The sequence below is a fragment of the Drosophila persimilis genome, unplaced genomic scaffold (assembly GCF_003286085.1).
Source record: "Drosophila persimilis strain 14011-0111.01,24,50 unplaced genomic scaffold, DperRS2 tig00000732-arrow-arrow-pilon, whole genome shotgun sequence".
NCBI classification, from domain to species: Eukaryota; Metazoa; Arthropoda; class Insecta; order Diptera; family Drosophilidae; genus Drosophila; species Drosophila persimilis.
Window position 1 is genome coordinate 1422050 of NW_020825345.1, and position 17057 is coordinate 1439106.

General features: G+C 47.1%; 1 protein-coding gene across 1 annotated transcript in view; it reads right to left on the minus strand.

Moving 5' to 3' along the window:
- LOC6601181 (mucin-19) overlaps positions 1–17057 on the minus strand; it is a 122407-nt gene that overhangs the window by 56143 nt on the left and 49207 nt on the right. Inside the window, exons 3-6 of the mRNA XM_026992413.1 lie at positions 7734–8497; positions 6691–7595; positions 2500–2911; positions 248–263 (exon numbers count right to left, since the gene is read on the minus strand). Coding sequence (XP_026848214.1) covers positions 248–263; positions 2500–2911; positions 6691–7595; positions 7734–8497 — 2097 coding nt within the window. The remainder of the gene's footprint in view (positions 1–247; positions 264–2499; positions 2912–6690; positions 7596–7733; positions 8498–17057) is intronic.

The following is a 17057-nucleotide window of genomic DNA, read 5'->3' on the forward strand; positions in this document are numbered from 1 at the left end:
CCGAGGCAGTCATAGAAGAACGAATGCATTTAGAAGGGAATATGCGATAATTAAAATGCCAATTCTTGTCTTTTGAATGCGATCGAATAGGCATGAATGAGAGCTCATTCGATCCTCAGATTCCTAAGATCTTTTTTGCGCAGTTTTTCTGTGATCAACGGCATTCCCATAACCATATTATCCATGGAATCCATGGGTGAATCTATGTCACTGATCTTCGACAGCTTCTTGGTAGATCGATTCCCACAATCTTTTGGGCAGCTCTGTTTCGGATGGAAAGACTTTCTCAACCCATGCAAACACCCGTTACGAGGGAGGCAGAAAGAGAAAGAGAGGGAGAGGGAGAGGAAGAGTCTCCGGGTCTGGGGTCTGTCAAAAATATCTATGAAAACCTTTTTCTTGATAATAAACCTGATTTCAAACGAATCCAACGATCGATGAATGAATGAAATCCCGAATTGATAAGCAATAAAAAATAATACAAAAATAACAAAAAATTGGGCACACACCGCTCGCTGGATCCGATGGGGTTTGTTGTTTGGGTTTTGGGCTTTGCTTTGCTTTTTTTTTGGTAGGTAGATATTCGTGTAGTCTTCGTCTATTAGCAATTTTATGGCATCTTTCATTTGCCTAAAAGTTGCGTGAAGTCTCTGCTTGGGTTTGGCGGTTTGGGGGTCTCAATCTTATTTAATGACAAACAATTTTATTCATTTATACACACACACACAGAGAAAAAAGGAGCAAAAACTCTTGAGAAATTCGAAGTCATAATATCGTTAAAAATTGTGCAAATTTTATATAATTTTTGTGTTTTGAATTTTTAGACGTTTTTCTGACAGTCCAAAGGCGATTTGGAAATTGATTCGAGTCTGAAATTGATTTGAGTCTCAATTGCAATTGGATTTACGAGTAAATGTCCGAAGGTCTCTTCGAGCGATAGACATAGAGCATAGATACAGATACAAATTAACATTTTGTGTCTAGAAAACGTTTTCGACTCGACTCGACTCGACTCGACGCTTGATTGGCAAGCCGACAAAAATCTAATTTCGTTTAAATTGCTTTTAAGTGTAGCGCTAAATAAGAAGAAACAACAACATCAACAACAAAAATAAAAGCAAAAGTAAAAACGAGACAAACTCTGGGGTCTCTCGGCCCTCTTCTGATGATGGAAGTTTTTCGGTATTTTCGTTAAACTAATTTTCTGTGCAGAAATGAGTGCTGCTCAGGGCTGCTGCGCTGTGGCATGGGGCGGGCTAATTACCAAACACATTTTAGTGGGAAAGTTTTAGCGGCCACAACAAGAATCCATTAATGATATTGTTATTGGCTTCACAATCGTAGAAGGGTAGAAGGGTAGAAGGTAGAGGGGGAAAGTGCGAGACCGCGAAGTGATCAAGGGATCAAGGCAACAGGATGTGGATTCCTGAGAGGATCCCTCGCTTGAAGGGAAGATCAGCAGAAAGACAGCCATAAAAGATCAACTGAAAGGGTAACTGGTAAAACGAAGATCTTCCAAGAGTTTGGGAATCGAAAGAATGAAGGGTTAAGACCTTTCTTGAAGGGAATACTCCTACGCTGCAGATCACTTGATGATCTAATGAAAAACAATAGAAAGAGGTAATTGCACAAGCAGGGGCATGGAATACCCTTCTCATGTACAGAAGAAATCATCATTAAATGATCTACTAAAAGGGTTCAGGGAATTGCGTAGATCGTTGGAGGATCTACTCGGGTAACAATTGAAGCAGGAATCCTCAAAATAAGGAAGGAAGGAGAAGGAGAAGGAATAGCAGATGAAGGCCGATCTTCGAAAGATCTCTGTATGATCTCCTTAGGAGATCACCAAGCGAGCCATAGAAGGGGGATCGTCTCGATAGAGCTCAAAGTAAAGCACTAAAAGAGGTATCCTAAACTAATCAAAATATCCACAAAACGATCCTCAAAGCTCTCAAAGATTCAAAAAGATGAATGGCAAACGCCTAAACGCCTAGAGGAGAGGTACTTCTTCAAGAGTATCGATTGAATGAACCTAAAAGATGAATGAATAAAGCACTAGAAGCAGCAAGAGAGCAGCGGAATCTACGGGTAGCATGTGAGTATAAGCCATATAGTTTTTGGTAAGAGATGTATCTCAAGGCGCGAGTGTTAGTCAGAAGCGAAAAAGAGCTGTATCTCGATAAAGAGTGTTAGGCAGAAGCATCATTCGCATCTCAGGAGGAAGCGCAGATCAGTGAGCAGCAAGGACGAACGCTCACAATGAACGAAAGGACATCAAGGACACAACACAAGGACAATGGAAACTTGAAACGTGAAACAGGCAACACGACACACAAACAACACAAACAGAGAGATAGAGATGGAGATAGAGAGAGAGAGAGAGAGCGAGACAGACAGGGACATGTCGTTGCATGCCACTGAAGGAGTTGTCGACTCACCTGAGTTGCCGACAGATGCGACTGCGACTGCTGGAGCTGTGGCTGGGGCTGGGGCTGTGGCGGCGATGATGGACGTCTCGGTTGTAGGTTGAGGCTTGGGCTCCACCTTAGGAACTTCAACGGGGGCAAGCGGCGGCGGCGGCTGCTGCTGCTGATCACGATGCTGAGGAGGAGGCGCCTTCACTGCTGGTCCGTGTGTCATCACAGTGGTGGCTGCCGTTTCATAAGCAGAACTATTGCCATTCGCCGAGGACTGCGGGTCCGTGGACAGGGCTCCGATCGAGGGTTTGTTCCGACGCCTGGTGGGAGAGGGCGAACTGTAGGAGGAGTCGCTGTGGTAGCCAGCGGCGGCGGTGGTTCCGATGGCGCCCGCGGAGGCGGAGGATAGCAGCGGCAACGGTGGCGGTGGCGATGAGTGATGGCCTCCAGTGGATCCCTGGCGACTGTGGGAGCGTGTGGTGCGCGTTATGAATCTGCAGAAGGGCGGAGGAGGGCGAGAGGGAGGCACATTAGTTCGTTCAGTGGCAAGAAACAAGAAGCGTTTGTATCCATTTCAGTTAATCAGAGGAAAAGAAAAAAAAATTAGTTACACGGAAGAGAGCGGCACACACGCGGCAGGCGGTAAATGTAAATATTCTGTATCTTTTCGTTAGCGCGAGATACTTTTGGTGGATCCGCTAGATGCGGCACACAGCAGACACGCTCAACAACTGCCGAGGGGCACTCCAGCAAACACAGTAGAAACCCAGCAGACACAGACAGATACAGATACGGATACAGATACAGAGATACACGACTTTGAGCGCTGCTTCGTTCGCTGTTGTTGGTGTTTTTCGTTTTGGGTATCTTTGAGATACAAAGAGACCAAACGGAAAGGTAAGCGTAAGCGTTAAGGCAAAGGCAAAGGTAAATTCCAGCAACAAAGTCACTCGCAAGCGAAACCCAGAAACACAGAAATCACTCAAAAACCGAAAACCGAAAACGAGACGAAGCGAAAAAAAGTATCTCGAAATTCGCACATCTGTTGGGCTGGTGGCACCGTGGCACCGTGGCGGCACCAGGTAGTCGCCGCCGTCGCATCTGTGAGAGTACTGTGGAGTATCTCTGTATCTGACAGATACTTTGCTTGTTGTATCTTTCTCAAAGAACAAAGCGTAACAAGTTTTTTATTGTTATAGATTGCACGCATGCGCAAAAGGCAGCAGATTCTACACTGCGCACAAAATATGTGCCATTTTCCATTAAAAAAGAAAAGTATCTGCAGGAAAAATGCATCGCTTGGTTGATTTTTCAGCTAAAAGATACTATTTTTGTGTAAAGAAAATATATTTAAATGCATTGCTTGTGTTTTCTAGCTAAAAGATACATTTTGAGGCCATGTAGCTCAAAGATACTCTATGGATAGTATCCTGGAAATAATGTATCTTCTACTATTCTCTTGTATATTCTATATTTTCTCCCAGTGTAGGCCTAATGTATCTTAAAGACACTTTTGCCATGTAAAAGATATCCATTCAGCAGAGCAGACTCTGGGCCGCCGCTCTGTCCGCTTCCTCATCTGGCATCGCATCTGACATTGCACTCTGCTTAGCGAGAGAGTGAAATATTTTGCAGCTTGTCTGTCGCTGGCGCGGCGACATTCAATCAAGCGCGCAATACACGGCCGACTCCGCCGTCTGTCCACCTATCCAGCCATCCATCCATCCATCCATCCATCTTTCCGTACGTTTAGCTGTCCGTTGTGTCTATCTATCTGTCCGTACGTATGTACATTCATCTGTCCATTCGTTCTGCTGTCCGTTTGTCAGGTAGACAGCAGCGGCAGCGGCAGCGGCAACATTTAAATGTCGCGACGCATCAATGTCACTTTTTGCTTTGTGTACTTTATGATGGCACGAGACGTAGACACAGGCGACAGTCACAGCCACAGTCACAGTGCGACAGACACAAAGATACAATATCTTTTTGGCATGCATATGCCCTTGTAGAGGTAGGGCATGATTATGGCCGAAGTAAATATAAGGAAATGCCTCCCGAAGGAGTGACAGATCCGATCCCGAAGGAAGTGGGTCAAGGGATTATCCGAAACGAAACCAAAAGGAGGCTGTCTGGAATTTCTGACATCACCTCTAGGCCAACAAAATCCCGGCCAATTAAAGACGTAGCCGTCTGGGAGCTTGTCGCGATAATTGGCACAAATGTTAGCCCGATCTAAGAGATCTTTTGCAATTAACTTTCAGGGTAGAGCATTTCTTGGGTATGCCCCGCGTCTTTAGTTCTGGGCGTTAATCATTTTGCTTGAGCGAAGCTTCCGAGATTCTCTTTCTTCTGGCACATGGAAATTTCCATAAATTTATATAAATTGAGAGGAACTACGCTGCAGCCGCTAAACGATGATGATGATGATGATGATGATCACCGAGAACTTTCCAACCCGTTGTCGCAAGGAAAAACTTGCACACAGAAAAAGGAAAAGTGATGATGCGACATGAGAGTCGCGGTCGCCGTTTAACCAGTTTTGTAGATACATTTTTATGGTGTTTTTTTTTTGGGTTTTGGGAGTCTGCGGGGCACACAGCTGCTGCTGCTGAAAGAAAGCGAAATCAGGACTAGAAACTAGATAGAAAGAGAGAGAGAGGGAGAGAGGGAGAGAGAGAGGGACAATCTGGGCCAGGAGGCAACAGACAGACGGGGCCCACCGACTGGCTGGCTGGCTGGCTGGCTGGCTGCCTCGTAAAATAAATGGCCATCGAGGAGGCAGCACTCTGCACAGCAGGTGATCATCGGATGACGGTGTTGACACCACACCACCATCGTCGAGCCAACGCTGTGGCACCATCGGTGGTGTATCGTTTGATAAATTCCAAGACTTAATTTGTGGCATATTCAAATTTGTCTCTTCGTTCGGTGAACAGAATTCTACATTGAATGCAGTTTTCTTTTTACTGCTGCTGCAGAGAGCAGAGGCTCTCCGTTTCTTCTACTTTTCATTTCTTTTATGTATTTTTGTCGCTTTTATGAAGCATTTTTGTAGCGAAAGCCTGAAAGTATCCATTGGGCTGTGGTGGGGGGGATGGGAGGGGGAAAAACTTGTCGCTTCTCTGTCTCTGGTCTGTGGATCGATGGTCTCCCGTTTCGGTTTTCGGTTTTCGGTTTTCATTTTTCGGCTGTAAAACAGGTGCTTTCTACGACTTGCAGCTGGAGTCGGAGTTGGGGGGTCGCTTGGGTTCGTCTTTGGGGTCTGGGGGTCACAGCAGAGACACAACTTTTGATATATCACATTATAATTGATGGAACAGTCGACTGGCCGCCGCGAATTGCACTTCCACGCATTGATGCGATTGTTTTGTCGCAGAGAGAGGGAAGATGTCACCCCGGGGTCGAGTCTCAGTCCGATACGATCCCTCAGCAATCCCATCCCCGAAAACAATGAACCAACGACGACGTAACATACAGGCATTAAAGCCAGAGACAGAGCCCGAGCCCGAGTCAGAGCCCGAGTCAGAGTCAGAGCCAAAGGCAAAGGCAAAGCCAAAGCCAAAGCCAAAGAGTGAAAAAAGGTGAAACAATACATGGATTTTGTTTGTTAACAAGCTCTCCCCATTCGACCCATTCGAACCATTCGCCCCACTCGCTCCATTCCCGGTTTCGATTTGTTTAGGGGCCTGGCTTAAAGAGAGACGCCGCCGAAGTAGCGATTCGCTGCTGTCGATTGTATAACCCCCGAAGCCACTGAAGATATCATATGAAAACTCCTCTTACACGAAAAAGGTGGCCAACAAATGAATGCAATTTGTTTTTGATTGTAAGCCAAGGATTATGTAGGGCCGAAAAAGCGTCAACAGAGATTATTAACCAGATTATTTTCCGGGCGAAGAGAGTATAAGAGTGGGAGAATATCATATAGTATATAGCTCCAATCATTGGTACTACAGACACACTCTAATTAGCAATGAATGCCACACCTGAAAACCTGGTTGAACGTTTTTGTCGAGCCACACGGGCCTGCTAAGACCCCGGGGAAAAGAGAGACAGAGCGAATGGCGGCCGTAAGTCCCGAGTCAGGAGGGGTCCCGAGTCCCCATTCTGGCTATAATAATTATCCAATCTTAATGAGTTTTGGAGATCTCGAAGATGGAATCATTAGCTAGGGTTTCGGTTCCCTTGCGTGCCGTTTACAAAACCACAATACTAGATACATTTGGGGACAGGTATGGGATACTCTATGGGGGATGTTGGGCTGGCTGCTTACCTTCGTGCATTGGTGGCCTGGTGCTGGTGTTGAGGAGACAACTGATGCTGATGCTTGGGGGTCACTGGCGGTTCTACTGATGGCAATGATTGGTGATGGACGTTCGACTGGTGATCGTGATCTGGATGGAGTGGATGATCGAGCTCGTGGTGATGGCCATTGGCCGTGGCCGTGGCTGTGGCTGTGGCTGAGGCTGAGGCTGTGGCTGCGGCACCATTCACCAGCTGAATCTTGTCGCTGGCAGACGTCAGCTCCTTCTGCCAGCGTGCGAGGGTATCAAAGACCTCGCCCTGGTCGAATTGCTTCCCCTCGGACGCGTCGCCATCCTCACGTCCATCTCCCTGATTGATCAAGCGACGCTTGAAGTCCTTCACTGCCTGCACTGGGACCTTTGGGGGCGCCACGAACAGGCGGTCAGTGCTGACGGGTCTGCCCGCATCGTAGTTCCTGACATCCGCCGATGGGGGTGGTGCTGTCGTCTTGGCCGAGGGCTCCAGGCTCTTGGCCGAACGATGGTAGTGATGCGGCGGTGCCACGCATCGGGCGGTGTGTGGCTGTGGCGGCGCCTCCATCCCCTGAGGCGGCAGCGAGGCGGCCTTGGCGGCGACGGCGGCGGCGGCAGGGTCGGCTACCAGATTCGTGAACTTGTGACTAGAGTGCAGGGCATGGAACGAGTCCGCGCTGCTGCTGCTGTCCGGCTGCATGCCGCCGCCACGCCTGGGCATGAGACTAGTGCCAGGGGCAGGGGCGGCGCCGCCCGGAGGCAGCTCCTTCTGCATTGGTGCTGGGGGAGTATGGACGCGATGATGCAGAGGCCAAAAGGTCGCCAGCTTGTCGGTTGTTGGGTCCCGGTCCTCCTGTGGCTCCTTCTTCACCTTCACCTTCTCTTTCTCCTTTTCCTTCTCCTTCTCCTTCTCGTTGCTGCTGCTGTGGCCGCTGCTGCTGCTGCTGCTGCTGCTGGTGGTGCTGTCCCCTTCGTCCTGATTCTTCTCCTTGCATATTATATCGTATAGGGCGCTAATGGGACGGGACTCGCTGCGCACGCGCACCGCCCGCTTCGAACGCTGATGGAACCGCTGCTTGTGGCGACTGTTGCGGCCTCCACTTGCGGCATTCACTACGGCTGGGGCAGGACCAGGAGCGGGGCTACCGGGACTACCGGGACTACCAGGACTACCACGACTAGCTGTCTCTACGGGAGGATGGCTATTGGCGGCGGTACTACAACTATTTCTATTGGTGGTGCGTGTGGGCTTGCTGATGATTGATGGGGACTGACTCGAGGTCAAGGGTGGATGGCTGCTCGTTTCTTCACCTTTTGTAGGGCTCACAGATCCTGCAGAGAATTTGAAGTAGCGACTGCCCTCGCTGCCCGGCCGCTGACGGCGTCTTGTGGCGTCTTGTGTCGATGCAGCGTCGCCACGAAAAAACGTGGCACGTGTGGCCGTTGCCGTTGCCGTTGCTGTTGCGCTCTTGGGGAAGGATCTACGCTGCTCCACCAGCTGGGTGTTGCAGCTGGGCGTGGCATACACACTCTGATAGTTCTCGTTCAAGGCACCCACATCCGTGGCCTGTGGCGTGTGGATCTTGAGCTGCAGATCCGTGTAGTATGCGGGCGTTGTGTGATGATGAAAGTGCGGGTGCTGTCCCCGGTATCCACCCGACTTGGAGGCGCCACTGGAGTCCTCAGAGGTTCTTCCTTTGGTCGCCGCAGTTGGCGAAGTCTGCGACTCTTCTTGTGGCCTGTGGCAGCTAGTTTTGGCAGTGGCTGAGGCTGTGGATAAGTCACTTGAGGCCGCAATGGTTTCTGCAAGTGAAAAACGAAACAAAATCAAAATTAAAACTATGAACAAACTGCAAGTAAATGAAAATTAATGCGAGGTTTCCCCTTCCCCTCCCTTCCCTTCCCCTCTGTTCCACACATGAAGAGATGGGAACGTGCTTCTTTGCTTTTCTAATTCACTTTTTTGCTTCTTCGTTGCTGCATGAAAAAGAAAAAATCTTGGCAGCAATTAAATCTTGCACCTGTGCACCCGTTTCGTACACCTATCCCCCCACCGAACCCCCACCCCCACCCCGTATGTACACCACGCCCCCGACAAGCCACCCACTCAATGATGTCAAGGTGAGGTGAGGGTTGCCCGCTTTTTATAGCCATCCTACGAGTACCCGTACAAGCGACGACGAAGCGAAGCATCTGCTGTGGCAATGAGTGCTTGACTTTTCTCTTAGTTTTTCCCTTCTTCCATACACTTTTGGCGCTGACTGTAAAGCAAATGCAAATCTCATTTGACAGTGCCACCAAGGCACCATCGCAGCGATTAGTTATGCTCTCTAGGGAAAGAGCAGAGCAGAAAGAGCCCCACCAGCCCCACCATCTCCACCCCCGAGAAACCCAATTAATCATACCAGAACGAGTCCCAAAAGCAGATTTTCACAGCATTTTCCACTGCATTTTCTTGCATTTTCAGTTCTCTCACAGACAGATACCCTTTCCAATCATTTAGGATATATTATTGATCTCGAGTTTACATTTCTACTACTTTGATATTGGTTCCGGGTCTCTGATATTGATACTGATTGAGAATATATCATAAAATGCAGATCGATCTTGGATCAGAATCAATAGCAGATTGATATAACGATAAAGGCAATATATTAATAAAGTTTTTGACTTTTTAAGCCTATCTTTTAGATATTTATGCCATAAGGCACGATATTCTCATAAAGAACTCCCGTAACTTCTAAGGATAATCCAACAGAAAATCATACATTTCATTATAATACACTTCCAAACAAATCAGCAAAAGTTGATCCAAATCGGAACACTTTACCATATACCCACCCATATGTTCTATGAGAGCCATACATGGATCAGACATACGATCGTTAGACCTCTCATAAATGTATGTATCTCTGAGTGCCTCGAAGATCTTTTGATACGGAAAGCTCTACCCTTTCTTCGTATCGTTTCATTTTGTTTTCTGGTTACAAAAATGCCCAAAAGTAATTCCGAAATATAATCATAAACAATTTTTGTTTTTGACAGGCTGCTGCGCAACAATTTCATATGCCAAAAGACGAAATGGAATTTCATGAAAATACGTGAATTTCTATCCATTTTTTCTATATTTTGTTGTTGTATTGCTGTTGGCCAAATGTTCAACAAATGTGCAAAATCGAAATGAATTTATTGTATCTAATTTATGATGACAGACGGCGGTAAAGAAAAAATAAATCTGTAAATGCAATTAACAGATAAATAAGAGAAGAGGGAAGAGAGAAGAGGAAGCGGGAAGAGAGAACAAGATCTCTCTCTACCTATCTTTCTCCATCTCTAGGATACACATCCAATATTTGTCCAGCAATTACGAATGACCAGTGAAATATCAAATATTTAGACAGTTAGCACATCATCGAGAACGGCAAATAGTAGTTCCATTCCAGAGTGCAGCTGCCAAGTTCGATATCTTATCATATATAATATACGAGGAGGAGTATGTGTATCCGATGGATTGAAGAGCAAACACAAACACAAACAAAGCAAAAGTCAATTTGTGGATCAGCAAAAACCTATGGAAAAGTAATGCAATTAACGAGGGGTGCTGGAAACGTTGATGCGGTTTTCAGTGGACAAAAAAAAACAAACAAAAACATTAAAGGCTTAGTGGTAAAAACTCGCCACATCGAAGACTGAAGACCAAAACAAAACCTTGCAACATCTTCCAAAAAAGTGCAGACAAAAGCATTTTTTATTCAATTAGAGAAGCAAAAAGCGAAACCAGGGGAGGGGTTCGAGTCGAGCAGGGCCGTGGGGGCTGTGGGGGCTGTGGGGGCGAGCGAGTATTTGTCATTGTTTTAATTTTATAAACAGCCAACACGCACACTCTGCTCCTCCCCCCTCTCTATACAGAATATCTCCCCCCACTAATTCCAATCATCAGTTAAAGGGCTTGTCTCTGGCTCTGCGTCTGCGTCTGCCTTCGGGGTCATACCATCATCAACCCACGGGTTTTCGAAAGAACCGACTGATAGACAGACTTTAAAGCAATTAAAATTCAACAAAAAAAGATCAAGCGCCAGCGGAGCCCCTTAACATATTTGTTCTTTGGGGTTCTTTTCTGTTATTTTCTGTTACGGGGAGTTTCTCTTAATTGATTGAATGGGTTGCTGTTTTCGGTTCTCTAATGGTTCTCAAATGATTCGAAATTGGAAATTGCTGTTCAATGGAATTGCATGAGGAGAGAGAATTCACCGAGAATGTCCACGACAAAATAATTGGCCAAAATTCAATAGAAATTCGGCGCAAAACAGAAACAGAAACAGAACCTGCTCTGCCCTGAGGCATAAATTGTATAAATAATTCATTCAATCAGAGACGCAAAATGTCTCACAAAGATGCAAATAAATTCATTCTAAACAAAATAGTTGGTGAATTGATTTGGGAAAATTGCACGAGCTGTTTGAGGGGGGGAGGGACGGAGGGGGGGAAACTTCCCGTTTCGTTGAACTCAAAACAAAATGAATTTTCGTCAAAACAAAAACACTTTTCAGCCGGAAAAAACACACGCATGAAAATAATTGAAAACAAATAAAGGTTCTTTTGTTTTCCGTTGTGGGGGGGTGGGGGACGGTGGGTGGGGTACCTGGAAAAGTGCATTTCATGATGAAAACTCTTTACCAAGAAAAATGAACCAAAGAACAGAAAATGCGGAAAATTCACGCAAATTCTGGCAGTCGGAAAATGCATTTCGTGTAATATTTTGTTCATAAACTGAAATGGAAAATAATCTGGCCGGGCAGCAGCGTGGGAGCCGTATCTGTATCTGCATATGCACGAGTATCTACGTATCTATGTATCTACGTATTAGATGGCACAAATCCAAACTAAATAAACCGCCGAAACTGCTGGCAATTTGCCTTACGACAAAATAAAAACCGATTTGTAAGAAGATTTTTTGCCAAAAGATTTCCTTTTCTTAGCAGGGAAATGGGGCGGGCGGGGGGTGCAAATGGTATGTGGGGGGCGGGGACGGGGGCAGGAGCTCTAACTACATAATTATTGAGTGCAAGGGGGTGGTGCGGGGGGGGCAGGAGTTGTAACTAAAGTGCAGCAATAACAATTGCAACTGCAACACAGAAACTACGGCATTTCTGCGGCTTCGCTTCGCTTGCCGCCGCTGAAGCCGCTTCTGTTTGTCTGTTTCTCTGTGCCACAACAGCCCCAGCCCCAGCCCGAGCCCCAGCCACGGACCAGAGGCGGCTGATTGATCGATTGGTCTCTGGCTCTGGCTGTGGCCGCAGTCCCCACAGGTTGCATAATTAATAAGACACACAAGAGAGCGGGACGGCTCGCCTTACCCTCCCCTCCTCCAGGGCAAGGCTTAAACTTGCTGCCTGAAATATCATATTGTTAAGGCGAAAACACGAGACGAGACGCGACGCGGAAAAGCCAATGAGTGGCTGCAGCAACAGAAAAACAAGGAAGGCAACCAAAACCAAACCCAGGCTTAAGCTCTGAGGATACCCTCTCATTGTAGGATATATGATTTCTCGATCTGAGGTGCATTTGAGAGGCTACAAAGAAGGACTTCCCTTACAGATATCCCAAGGAATTCCATACTATTTTGTGGGCTTTTCTCGTATAGGTTTTCCCTTCCGATGGCAGTACGTCTTCCCACCATATAGATCGAAACTGAAGCCCAAAAGAGAGCCCCATGGTACTGAGGTCCCAAGCTAAAGGAGATCCTATCGTCTGTCCTTCCCTCAGAGAATACACCTAATCTCAGTCGTACAGCCCACACTTTCTGAGACGAGATAAACACGCTCTTCTCTGCCTTCCAATCGCCTGGCATTATGGCCCCTTCAACCTGTATCAACCTCTTCAAGGGTATACTCGTACTCGCGTAAAAAACTGCCAGAAGTTAAATCAATATTGGGGGAAAAACACACTGCATTTTACAAAAGTGCCTGCCGTTTCGTTGTTTACAGCTTGCAACAGCCACAGAAGTGGCAGGGAGGGGGGGAGCAGCAGCGGCAGCACCACCAGATGGGGAGGAGTAGGTGGACGAGGTAGGCAGCAATGTGGCAACGTCGTTCTGTAAGTATTATTTTTAAATGCAAGGGCACGCTGCCTACGCCACGTCTCATGGCAGACGCGAAACCGTGTGGCACACAGTCTGATCGTTGTTTTTTTTTTTTTTTTTTTTTTTTTCGTTTTTTTCGCTATTTGGGGAGCAACATTTACTTGATTTTCGTTAAGTTCACTTTTTCTGCGTTTCACATGCAATAAACACGCACTTAATTATCGTCTGGCAGCGGAAAAGCCGCTTATCGACGACATTCATCCATAAAATGGCAAAAACTCTTCAACGAGAGAGAGAGGGGGAGTGGGGGAGGGAGGGAGAGAAATTCTTGTGCAATTTCCACAAACAGAAGCATCAAAAATTGTGTAATTTCGGGAAACCAAGTCTGGGTGGCTGTTGATGATGGCTGCCTGGCAGCCTGGCTGGACGCTTGATGGTTGATGGATGTGTGTGTGTGTGTGTGTGTGTGTGTGTGTGGGGGGGGATGTGTGTATGTGTGTGTGGTGTGATTACTGCAGCAGCAGAGAGGCTAAGGAAATTGGGTCAAGTGGAGTTCATCCGATGCCTGATGCCTGATGCCGCTGCCGGTTCTCTAGAGCGTTGTGTGGGCTTTGCTAGACTGCTGCTAGGCGAAGGAAATGCGGAAAATGCGCTTGAAACTCAAGCAGGAGGCTAACAAACTAAGAGGATAATAATCGCTCTTCTGATACAATACGAATCTTACGGCTGGTTGAGCTTTGGGCAGCTTTCATCGAAGTATTTCGTTGGCTTCTTCAACCAAAATTGCACTAAAATGTTGTTTTAATCCTTAAGAGAGGGAGAGATCTCGGAGCATCTTTGAGGCAGTGTCAAAGGTCATTTCCTTCCTCCAAGCTGGAGTTTAGTGACCAATTTCTTAGTAACTTCCCAACTAGATTTAGTGGCCCGCCCCACCATAAATCATTTGGGGCACAAATCAGTCGTAAGTCTTAATTTAAAGTATTTTATTGATTGTCATCGGCCCTAAGCCCCTGCCCGTCGCCTCTTCTTTGCATACACAAATGTGAGCTCCGATTTGAGGGGACAACTTTATAGGCAGGCTGGCTGTCCATTCGATTCGTGGGTCATTTGTCCGTCCCGTGCCTCTATTTAGCACTTAAGCCCTTTACAATGGGAACGAAATGCGGGGACAATAGATCAAGAAATACCTCAGGGGCTGGGGGGGGAAGGAGATTCGTTTTGGGGCCAAAGAAGAACACACATTTGTATCTGAAAACAATCAAATGGAAATAAAAGAACCTACACCGAAAAGACAAAAGGAAGAGGCATGCCGCAGGCCCAACCACAAAGGCTTGGATACAGATACGCAGAGGTACGAAGCTGTATCTTTTGGTTATAGAATGACCCTTGATCAGCAAAAGACCAATACAAAACAGTCGTCAAAAGTTATTAAACAATAATCCAGAAACAGCAACCGCAACAGCAACAAATAAATAAATACCAAAGATAGCGACGCCACCGTCTAAAAATAGGCACAATTTTTAAATGGGGAAATTGTATCTTTTGCGACCCAAATCGTATTAAAGATTACAGATAGGAGCCACAGATTACACAGTGGCCCCTAGCGCTGATATGCCACATGAACCAGTGTACCTGTGTGTGGGGTGTGGGCTGTGGGGTGTGGGGCATGGGGTATCTAGGGTATCAATTAGGTTTCATTCTCTTTGTGAAAATAGCTATCTCTAGATATAGCCACAGCTGGCGCTATCTACGGCCTGTACACTCATGTCCGACACTATTTATTTTGGCCTACACTCTGGCCTGTTGGCTTTTGTGATGCATGGATACGATTGGATATACTAACTGCGATATCGGGGCATATCCATATTGCTGCTGCTTTTGCTGCCATTCAGCTGGTACTGCATTTGCTGCGGCTGGTGGCACCGCTGGTGGTACCCGCCACCGACGGGGCTATGGCTATGGCTGTGGCTGTCTAGATTCAAGACACCTTCCCGTATCAGGCACTCCTTGATGGCCAGCATTTCGTATCTCCCCTGCACGGTATCTAGTGTTGTTTTTGTGATCGTTTTCTGTTTGATTTCGGTGCGAATTTTCGTATTTTCTTGTCTATTTTCTTGTTTCTTCGTGAAAGTAAGACACTGTCCAGCACACGCGTCAAGTGTTTGTGGTTTCTTGTCGTAGGATTTTTAGCTGCAACCAAAAACCCCAGAGAGACGGCTCTGGGGAGGCAGGCAGTCAGGCAGTCAGGCACTTCTTGGGGGCCTGCACTTGAGGCTTGAAATAGAAAAGCGCTTTTCACGCGACACACGGACACACGGACACCGCACACCGCACACTCGACGACGTGTCGTCTGCTGCTGCTTCAGTTTTTCACTCGTACAAAACAAAAAAAAAAGAAATAATATATCTTTTATTTTATTTTATTTTATTTTTTGTGTAATTTTGCGTCGTTCTGGTCCGTTCTGTGCTGTTGTTGCTTTTGTCGCCACTGCCGCCTGGTTTGCCGTTGCTGTTGTCGCTCCGTCTCGGCGTTAAACGTTTTTGCGACTGAGCGAGCGGCCCAAGCGCCTAGACGAGATACGAAATGTATCTAGAACTCAGGCCATGCCCGCGGACGCGGACGGCGACGGAGACGGGGACGGGGACGGGGACGGGGACGGGGACTGTGTAGCTGTGTGTGTGTGCGACGGCGGGGCTACTCATTCTTTTATCTTGTGGGTTGCGAAGCAAAAGAATTAAAACAAAAACCGAGACAGCGCAGGGCACATTACAAGGGAAGGTGGGGCTGCGGAGACAAGGCATGGAACATGTGATTCGCTTTGGGGAAGCCCCCTCTCTCTCTCTCTCTCACCGCCTAGAGATCTTCAAGCCATTCGAATGAGGGAAGGGGCTTGTTAATCCATGTGAATACATATTACATGGGATGGTTCAAAACATTCGAATGAGGGATGTATGCCATGTGCATACATGTGCATACATGTGAATATTTGCGAATATATGGGAGTATTTGAAAATATTGTGAAATATGTATGTGAATATATTGGAATCTTTGTGAATAAGTATGAATAATTGTGAATAAATGTGAATATTGAGTGTTTTTCAACATTTGGCCATAGAATCCGCTTCTTCTATGCATCTCCCCGCCTTACCCTTCCGTTCAACATACCCTGCCCTAGCGGTTGTTATTTCTTCGAGTGTCTGAGTGCGTATCTGTGTGCGCTCTCTCGCCGAGTCTACGTATCTGTGTGAGCTCTGTGTGTAGAAGAAGCTAAAAACCAAAACAAAATAGCCAAAACAAAGCGGGAAAACGTGCTGATGCTGCTGCTGCTGCTGCAACGGTACCGCATGCCACAAGGCGTGAAAAACTAAGACGAAGAAAACCCAAGCAGACTCCGAAGCGAAGGAAGAGAGGGGAGAGGTGGATGGAGGTGGATGGAGGGGGGCCAAAGGAAGATACTTCTCTCTCAGCTGCTGGTGGCAAAGGCACCGGTGCTGAGTGGCAGCCAGCCGAGACAGCAATCAGCAGCTACACGAGATCGATAGATGTGTCTGTTGCAGTTGCCGTGGCAGCATTGGGTATTGTGTGTGTGGCACAGTGAAAACGATTAAGGGGGTCCTTAAGAAGCACGCAGGAAACGTATCTGCATGCATCCTATTAGGAATCTTCATTGAAATTGGGATATTTGGTAGTTATCTTTTGAACGTTGATAGATTCCATGGATCTATCTATCTTTCCATCTATTCCACTGTTCACGGCGGCGGCGGCAGCATTGCACCGTGAAGCAACGACAACGCCTGCAGATGGTAGAGCATGTCACCAAGCCAACAGCAGCAAAAAAAGCAATCCCATTCAATCCGAGTTGCAATCCAATTGGATCATGCAGCAGCAGGCTGCAGGGGCAGCAGGGGCATCATGGGGGTAAAAATAGGCAGCAACAACGATACGAAACACAAAGCTCATTAAACGGCAGGCGGGCAGGCAGGAAAAGCTGAAGCAGAGGTGCATCCCCAGAACCAGAGAGACAGCAACGAGAACAGAATTGCGGCAGCAGTGGCTGCAGTGGCATTATCTGGTTTATGAGGTTGGGCAACGGTAAATGATACCGCCAGGTGGGACAGGGGGCTGGGGGGCTGGCGTTGGGGCACAGAGCGAGACACACACTAATGAGTGCGTGCCATAATTGGCGGACAGCTACTCTTCTGCTGTTTCGGAGGATGTGCTCGGGCTGGGGCAAACTGTTTGCCAGCCATCGAATGGCACCAGCACAAAGATACATTCCG